At 36.1% G+C, this 10,045-nt stretch overlaps 1 protein-coding gene across 1 annotated transcript; it reads left to right on the plus strand.

The window, feature by feature from the left end:
- Positions 1–5,523: 5,523 nt before the first annotated feature.
- On the plus strand, positions 5,524–9,523 carry LOC144444408 (uncharacterized). Its single transcript, XM_078133822.1, has 3 exons — positions 5,524–5,785; positions 8,583–8,863; positions 9,428–9,523. The coding sequence occupies exons 1-3, from the start codon at positions 5,524–5,526 to the stop codon at positions 9,521–9,523; spliced, it is 639 nt and encodes a 212-aa protein (XP_077989948.1).
- Positions 9,524–10,045: the final 522 nt, after the last annotated feature.

Consider the following 10,045-nt stretch of genomic DNA (forward strand, 5'->3'; position numbering starts at 1 on the left):
TCCATGCTGTTATTCTACAGTATATTAAATCCATGCTGTGTTATTCTACAGTATATTGAATCCATGCTGTACTAGTCTACAGTATAGCATTAAATCCATGCTGTACTAGTCTACAGTATAGCATTGGATCCATGCTGTACTAGTCTACAGTATATTAAATCCATGCTGTACTAGTCTACAGTATATTGAATCCATGCTGTGTTATTCTACAATATAGCATTGGATCCATGCTGTGCTATCCATAGTTATACTCTATACGGAAAAACGAGTTTGAGTGTACGTGCGCCACCACATGACACTTATTTGAACACGTTCATTTAACTTCAGATCATCAAACTATTTGGTGGTCTGAATTTTAACGTACGAGACAGAAACGTACCTGAGCTAGTAGTACCCCCCCCCCCTTCTTCTCCTTCGAATTCATCAAACAGCTGGTATGAAAGACAACAACGGTACACAGGTGACTGAAATTTAAGGTCAATGAGACCAACAAAATATCACTTTATATTAATCAGTTTTATCCACCGATTTAGTCAACATATTACCTACCGTAAAGTTGCCGTTTACGTCATTTTACCTGGTCATGATGAGTTAACCAACCGTCAACGGAGTAAATGTCGTTATCTACTTGCAGAATACAGAGTGTATTATGTAGGTCTGGTAGATACGCTGTGCCAAAATGGCGGAATGACTCGCTAGTTACTATTTAACAAATTATTTATTTAACAAACTGATAGTCCTTAGACTAGTACAGTGCAGGTGTGCTACGATCCGGTGCTATATTCTTTCTGTTGCAATAATGGATATCCGGCCTCACTGAGTTCATGTTTTACGTACTGTACTGTACTGTACTGTACTGTACTGTACTGCACTCTACTCTACTCTACTCTACTCTACTCTACTCTACTCTACTCCAATTGTTAAGTAATATTGTATTAAGATTTTTTAATGAACTTTAGTGACGTCGCCATGAATGTAACAATCAACCCGTTATATTGACAAAATTAAGTACACTACCGATTCTGTAAATTTAATTCCCCACCTCCACCAAATCAAATGATCGTTATGTTTTCCCACCTTTAAAATATCTCTACATTTGCCAAAAATTCGCCAATCCACAAGATGTTGATGGGAATAACTCCAAACCCATCTTAACTTAATTACAGGTACATTTACTCTCTTGTAATTGGCCGGTTTTATTCAATTCTTATGAGTTTGGATATCTCACAAACCTTGGTATTATCCTTGAATAATGTATTTTTTATTTAATGAGACATAGTCAAGACAATTCTTTCATTCCCTTGACAATCTTGGTGATTACTATGATACACAGATACGAAGTGTTACATAGAAAAGTCTATACAAAGTGTAGTCAAGAATGCACAATGTCTGGCAATCGATTTCATTTTAGGAAATGAAAATTCAGTGGTAGTTTTTTAGATAGTAATACAAGATTCGTCAAAACCAAAGTTTCCTGTTGTAGATCTGGTGTGCTTATAAACTATCAGTGAGTGATAAGTCACGGAAAAGAATTACTATGTCGAAAGAAAACAAATTTAAAAAACTGTAAATATATCTCAAAATATATTACTGAAGGAACATTGACCAATACTCTTCAAACTTTGCCAAGACTCGCCAAACAGCGCCACCAAGTGAGAATGAAATTCATAAAGTCTTATGGTGAGTTTCTTTCACTTATAGCAAACCCAAAAATACATTGTACATTGACGTCACGTGACTGCTAGAGGTGTCAATACTTCGTAATTAAATTGAACAATCTATCACGCTAGAGCTGACATTCACTGAAATTAATCGCAATTTAAACTATCGGGTTTGTTTGTAACTAAATGTTAAAAAATAAGCGATAAGTTAGACACAAGATATATGACAATGCTCGTTACTTGATATGTACTGCACGTGTGTGTGTTTTTAGTTTAACCACTAATGATATAAGGAAGGCTGGTCGTTGTAAACTGTTGGTAAAATTACCACTCATACAAATGGCCGCTTTGATAAACGTATGATACAGAGAAATATAGAACAGTCTATGCAGTCAGCTGGAATGAGTAAATACAGAAAATCGATCTTTAGCATCAGGCCACCCACTGGGCACACACCGCTGCCATGTCCTATTGATATAGGAGGCATATAGTTTGTTGATTTAAAGGACACATGCATGTTTACCTGGGAGGGGAAATTTGTTTCGTTGATATGGGGAGGGACATGTGCCGCATTGATATGTGCAAACACTAAGTGTCTTGTGCACTGTGAAGAAAGTCATACCTTTGAACAGTATTGTAACTACAATCATTGCTCTTGTGATTTGACATACGGATCATGGCGATACAAACATACGGATCATGGCGATACAAAGGCGTGTACAGGACTCTTCAATAGACAACAAACGGCTGAGAAAACACATGTCACGCTGATTGAGAGAGGATGTGTATTTTGTTGGTATTGGAATCGTGTGTTTTGTTGATACGGAGGGACACATACCTCACTGACACTGTCATTCACAGCGGTGATATAGGGGCGTCACGTGGGGGGGGGGGTCCTCGCGTGCAATGTACATTTGTAAGTTTTAAGTTTGTAATCTTAGTGACTTGGATATGGTTGAACTTTTAACGGAAAGTTATTAAATCAACGTTAGTATGTATTGTTAATTATTGATTGCATTGTGTATGTATGTATGTATGTATGTATGTATGTATGTATGTATGTATGTATGTGTATTGTGTGTATGTATGTATGTATGTATGTATGTATATATGTATGTATGTATGTATGTATGTATGTATAAATGTATGTCTGTCTGTTTGTCTGTCTGTCTGTATGTATATGTCTGTATGTATGTATGTATGTATGTATGTATGTATGTATGTATGTCTGTCTGCATGTATGTATGGCAACATCTAGTAGTGCAGCAAATTGGATGCAGCTTGGTATGAGATCTTTCCGTCTGTCTATACCTGTGGGGATATAACCTATGACATGAATGGGGACCAATTACGATAAGTTATCAAAGATGTTTGTAGTATGTGGTTACTGGTTACTTATAGTATGTGGGTACTGGTTACTTATAGTATGTGGTTACTGGTTACTTATAGTATGTGGTTACTGGTTACTTATATTATGTGGTTACTGGTTACTTATATTATGTGGTTACTGGTTACTTATAGTATGTGGTTACTGGTTACTAATAGTATTTGGTTACTGGTTACTTATATTATGTGGTTACTGGTTACTTATAGTATGTGGTTACTGGTTACTAATAGTATTTGGTTACTGGTTACTTATATTATGTGGTTACTGATCACTTATAGTATGTGGTTACTGGTCACTAATAGTATGTGGTTACTGGTTACTTATATTATGTGGTTACTGGTTACTTATATTATGTGGTTACTGGTCACTCATAGTATGTGGTTACTGCTCACTTATAGTATGTGGTTACTGGTTACTCATAGTATGTGGTTACTGGTTACTTATAGTATGTGGTTACTGGTTACTTGTAGTATGTGGTTATTGGTTACTTATAGTATGTGGTTATTGGTTACTTATAGTACGGGGTTACTGGTTACTTATAGTATGTGGGTACTGGTTACTTATAGTATGTGGTTACTGGTTACTTATATTATGTGATTACTGGTTACTTATAGTATGTGGTTACTGGTTACTTATATTATGTGATTACTGGTTACTTATAGTATGTGGTTACTGGTTACTTATATTATGTGATTACTGGTTACTTATAGTATGTGGTTACTGGTTACTTATATTATGTGATTACTGGTTACTTATAGTATGTGGTTACTGGTTACTCATAGTATGTGGTTACTGGTTACTTATCGTATGTGGTAACTGGTTACTTATGGAATATTAAGAGTTGGTCGGTGGCAGAATGGTGTAGTCAGGTATGTGAGTAAAATACGCAGTTGTCAGTGGTACAGCAGAAATAAAATGCAAGCATGAGTGCAAATATTCTGAGGAATTATACTGCCATTCACACACCATTTACGGTTTTATCATATTACATATGTTTATCCAAAACATCACATTTCCCCAAAACATAAACAGCGTGAAGTCGTGTACATTTATACACAATCATGGAACGTTGGTGTGCTCATTGCATATCTCTGTAATTTGTATTTTAGTATTGTACTGCCGTGCAAATATTAATAGAGCACGCACTCACCGATGTAAGTAATCTATGTATAATTTACATAATTATGTATTGTGTCCATTACGCTAGATACAGTGTTATCACTGGTAATTTTCTTTGCATTGCTATAACTTTATTCATCCATGATAGCTAATTATATTTGACTGACTCTGACAAACTGTCTTCGTAAATTACTATAAATAAAACCGCTTTAAATACATCGTCTTACCCTACCCCAGTATTCATGTGAAAACGTTTTCCTATCCCTTTTGTGTCTCTGTCTTGTTCCAACTCATGCTAAATTATCAATTGTAACTTTCTCTCATATTTTTGCTACATAATACCAAATCTCAATTTGATTGGTTAAGGAGTAGATAATTATTTACCGAGTAAAGTGTGCAGCTGACATCCAAGGACCAACTGACAGGGTCAGCTTCTTCAAAGGACGTCTCAGAGAATTCATTAAGTGAAGATGATTACAGGCAGGGTCAAAGGAAAACAAAATACCCCAGTGAGAATGGTTTGCTTGACAGCGACTCTAACGATGTCAGCTGTAGCCGTGGGCGTTTATACTAGCTGTTAAAGTGAGACCATGTCTCGCACCCCAACCTCGTGTGACGTTCCAGCCCAGACAAATAATAATCAGACCTCTATCAAAACTTTGTCAAGACTTGAGGCAACGTTAGCAGATCAATTTAGTGATGGAAATGTTTCATCTTTTTAACCACTTCGCTGTTTAAAATTGGATAATCGACTGTTAGCGTGACTGTGTTGAGTTACATTAGATCATACATGGCTAGCCATGTGTAGCTTTAAACCGAAATACGTTGTTGAATCAATCCCCAGTATGTTATAGTGATTGACATATATCATCAAATATAGTCTACGACAACCTTCAGGCTGTTAGGACACATTACGTCACGATTATCATCAAACATTTAATATATGCAGTATATATTACTATAGTACTTGGGTAGATATACACGACGGTATTGCAAATCACTAATGTCGATAATTTACACACAACTTTACATGATACTTTATACAGTGTGTCCCTCTAATCACGACCTAACCCCCTTGCTATAATGGAATATTCTCCTGAATAGAGAATGTGTATACATCTAGAATTACCGTCCGAATTAATTAAACATTGTGGTTGGTGGCAGTTTAGACGGGATAAGCACACCTGTGGCCACCAAATATATATCATATCTCTCCGTCTACTCAAGAAAGAAGCAAGCGTTACGAGTTAAGGTTTATATAGGGTTTGGTGGTATCTCGTAGGACGTTAGTCGACCAACATTAGGGAAGTAGGTAGCATGCAATGTGTTGGAGTCCAATCGTGTCCTATGTTGCCGATGGCACTCACTGCCTTGCCCATTATTACAGCTATCTCACCGCATTGCACTGGACCTTCGCAGACACAGCCAATACATGGCTTTTCTAACCAATCTCATCTGACGAATTTTCGGAAACCAAGTTTTTTTATCGATGAAATTCTACGCTCCAAGTCGGAAAAAAAGAGTGAAGTGAACGTGAAGACTGTAGACGGTAGAAACTTTGCTCAACTTTTTCCCTTTGAGTTTCGGAATATCAACAGAACAGCAAATGAAAATCAAGGTACTAGTATTTTCACATTATATTACAACTTAGTTCATTTGCAATGTTGTAAACATTTATTGTTGTGATTCGTGTGTGGTTGATATAGATACATCACCAATATCAATGTTGTATTTTGTGACGTACACAGGCACTGGTTTCAGGCTTTACTATTCATCACATATCTATCTTTCACTATAACGCTATCTGTATGTAATTATGTCTGTTCTATCATCACCTCCCCCCTCCCCTCTATTCTACTATCAACCACACCTGCCTTCTGTTCTATCACACCCCTCCCTCCCCTCTGCCATCAGACAAGAATAGTGATTTGTTCTACACTATGTTATTATCTATAACTTTGGTTTCTTTTTTATTCAAAAATACATCGATATTTACTTTGGTCCCAGCAATTTTATCAAAACTTGGCATGATTTCCATTTTCGTTATAAACATTGGTAAGTAAAATAATGAATTGCTCAGTAAATTGTGCTGTATCGTACCAATTGTAATGCATTGCGATGGTCAGTAAATTGTATCGTATTGGTAGTAATTGCAATGTATTGGTATTGGTAGTAATTGCAATGTATTGGTCAGTAAATTGCATCGTATTGTAGTCATTGTATTGTATTGATAGTAATTGTAATGTATTGGTCAGTAAATTTTATCGTATTGTAATAATTGTAATGCATTGTAAATTGTACCATGTCGTAGTCATGTTTATCAAGGCACAAAGACCTATTTATCTAGTGTGTCCATTCATGGCGGGAAGGTCTATTCATTACATAGCTGCCTATTCAAGGCATGGAGGTCTATTCATCGTATAGGTGTCTATTCAAGGCACTGAAGTCTATTTAACTAAGGGACCGGTCAGTTTCTCTGGGCTGGGGGAGGGGTCCGGCGGATATTTCCATTGGGCAAACAAAAAGTCACTGACCCCCCCCCCCCTGTCCGTAAAACATAAAAGAAGCTGACCACCATCACTAATATATATATATCGTGACTCAGCTTGACTTTGTCTCACAAATGCTAAATGTTGTTGTTTTTTTAAAAGTTTAATAGCATCTTGACAGTAAGAGACAGGGGCAAGAGCTTGAGACTGGGATGTGTCCACCTCTTGTGGGGGTATCCTAGGGGTCTCCCCCTAGACGCTCTGGGTTTTTACTCTTAAAAGCCAATTTTTAGGCTGTTCAGACTAATTCAGGCAATAATTATAACTTCCAAGCTTTACAAGATAGCACAGTCAAGTATCAGAAACAATTTACTATTCTTTATACATAGGATTGAAATATAATTTCTTAATAAGGTAAATGACATCATTATAACAAAATATGTCAGCAAATCTGACGGTAGTATCATTGGCAGGGGAAGAGTTGGAGAGTATTTTTACTTTAATTAAGAGTCTTAACTTAAGGTAATTTTTAGATCCCGACTACCCTTAGCAATAATTTCACATCTTTAAAATACAGCATTATCTAAAATTATCAATTAATCACATAAAAATGGGCCAGTTTTTGTCTGTAACAGTGGTATAGTTGCATATATAGCAAAGTCACTACTGGTATGTTAGAGAACCTCAGGTGCTGATATCTTCTGTGTATAATAGAATCTGGAATCTGGTGAAATGTGGTGGCCGAAGTAGAACGCGTACAATGCGTATTAACCCCTTCATACTGAAGAGTAGAACAATTTAGATTAATTTTAAACTTCTTTTATAAACTATCTAATATTATGAAGATTACAATTACCTTAACTTTAATTTCATTACTTTCAAATTTTGTCCCAAAGTGTAATATATGTGACGCATTGGTCATTGATTGTGCAACAGTAGAGTATGTACATGTCAAGTTCTGTAACTAGAAGGTAATACCTGTCTATGTACATGTACAGTCAATGTTTGAGTGTCAATCTAAGTGAATTAATATTACAGAATATAGGTAATAAGAAACGGGGACAAGAACAAATACCACAGTTCAGACAAGGTCATGCCATTGTAGAAATGGATTTTTTCTTCCACCACAATCCGAAACACAATAACACCCCTATCCAAAATTTTGAAAACAGGATGACCCCCTCCCCAACGTTAATCCCAATATCAAACAAAGTGACCCCTCTACCAAACCACCGCCCATCCCCTCATGCGAAGAAACTGACCGATCCTAATACCTATATTCAAGGCATGGAGGTATATCATATGTGTCTATTCAAGGAGTAAAGGTCCATTAATTGCACAGGTGTCTTTTCTTCTAATGACTCTATATTCATATCACACTTTATTTTTCATGTCATATATGTTTGCACGTCTCTTGGGTTTACAACGAATCCTTCGAAGTCACTGGTATTCTTCTATATACTTTCTGTTTCGTTTTCCGTCCACGATATCTTTGTACCAGCTAAGATGTCTATCAATGTTCGATATCTTTGTACCAGCTAAGATGTCTATCAATGTTCGTTAGGTTCCTTAATCTATGGATTATTAGACGTATCTGAAGTACTCGTCTATGTACGTCTTAAATGTCTATTGAATTGGAACCATGACTAAATTATGAATGCGAAGGGGACCTTAAAATTCTGACAGTCCGAAAGAAAGGTGGGAGGGGGGTATTGTGCTAATGATTTAAACCATAGTAAACCCCAGGAGTGACCGTTTACCGAGTACATTAGAGTAAAATTAGTTACAATTGACTTAACAAAATTAAACCTCAGGAGCAGTCGTTTGTAGTCGACGTTTATTTTGACTTCAATTTGTTTTTCTCTTTCCTCATTCCTTTCTTGAAGTCTGTAAAATCACATCATGATTTTCAATTGTCTTACACAGTCCATGGTATATCAACGTGTATCACTCCCTTACCTATCCCCGTACCTGTGTACCTTCGAGGGAAGGGGTCGCCTTCACCAGAAATTGCAACGAAACACAAGAAGTGTAGACGAAGTAGGACCGTGTTTACAGAAATTCAATTGGTGGGACTTGAAAAGAGATTCGATAAACAAAAGTACTTATCAACGCCAGACAGAATGGAGTTGTCAGAATCCCTTGGACTAACACAGTTACAAGTGAAAACCTGGTTTCAAAATAGAAGGATGAAATGGAAGAAACAGGTTGGTTCAATATGTTGATGTGTTTCCGATGTCCCGACTGACCCTAGTTAAAGCCGCCGACCATAAAATTGTTTTCCATTGAAAGAAAAAAAGAGAAATTCTTTGTCTTCTTGACCTTCATGCACGTCTGTTTTCTTTCCCCAGTGATGTCTAAACATATTTCATCACATAGGGGCAGTATGTATTTTTCATTAAACAATTAAAAGATCAAATACAAATAAAATAATTTAAAATGAAATAAAATAAAACCCCGATCTACCTAAATAAAACAAATAAGGAATAAAAACACTTAAAGGGTCAAATTATATGACGGGTTGTACAAGATTGTTGTTAGATTATTGGGGAATAAAACACTTAAAGGGTCAAATCATATGCCGGGTTGTACAAGATTGTTGTTAGATTATTGGGGAATAAAACACTTAAAGGGTCAAATCATATGACGGGTTGTACAAGATTGTTGTTAGATTATTGGGGAATAAAACCAACTAACCAACGAGATCGAGCGAGCGAGCCAACGAACGAACTAACTAACTAACTATTTCTTGTATGATGTATATTTACTAGGTTCTGCAAGGAGGATGCAGTCAACCACCTACAAAACCAAAAGGTCGACCGAAGAAAATACAATCTAACCAAAACAGTGAAAGCTTACAGATGTAAAGAAATGAAGACATTATTTTATTGATGGACTTTGATACGTTATTATTAGAATCGAACACCCTATTTCATCGACTTTTCAATCGAACACCCTATCAGCCTATAGACTTTAAGATATGGTGTACCTTACATACTACCTATTTCAATGCTTTATAAATTGGATACCCTATCTAAACTATTTTTTTGTCAGCTTACTTGCATGTATATTATATTTTTATTATTTCTATGTGTCTATATATTGATAATACATATACATATAGGAGTACGTTCACATGAATTTGAATGCGGTTGTGAAGTAACAGTGTTAGCATTAGCACCACCATTTCTCAGACGATAACATGGGTTGTCAATATATCGCACCGTTTTCTTTTACTTTAATATCTACTACAATTTTTCTACCGTCAGACAACCTTTCGTCCTCGTTCGCGAACATCTTTGTGAACAATCAAACTTTTTTTAGTTGATCGACAGTTCTTTGTCCTTGTTCACAAAATATTTTATACATCATCAGAGGGATATTGAGTA

This window comes from Glandiceps talaboti, chromosome 13 (genome assembly GCF_964340395.1).
Source record: "Glandiceps talaboti chromosome 13, keGlaTala1.1, whole genome shotgun sequence".
NCBI classification, from domain to species: domain Eukaryota; kingdom Metazoa; phylum Hemichordata; class Enteropneusta; family Spengelidae; genus Glandiceps; species Glandiceps talaboti.

What these genes read in the sequence shown, in the direction of transcription:
- LOC144444408 (XM_078133822.1), top strand. Translation starts at nt 5,524, where the DNA reads ATGGCACTCACTGCCTTGCCCATTATTACAGCTATCTCACCGCATTGC. An exon ending in AACAGCAAATGAAAATCAAG is followed by an intron (nt 5,786 to 8,582) that starts GTACTAGTATTT and finishes TGTCTTACACAG; the next exon opens with TCCATGGTATATCAACGTGT. An exon ending in GGATGAAATGGAAGAAACAG is followed by an intron (nt 8,864 to 9,427) that starts GTTGGTTCAATA and finishes TATATTTACTAG; the next exon opens with GTTCTGCAAGGAGGATGCAG.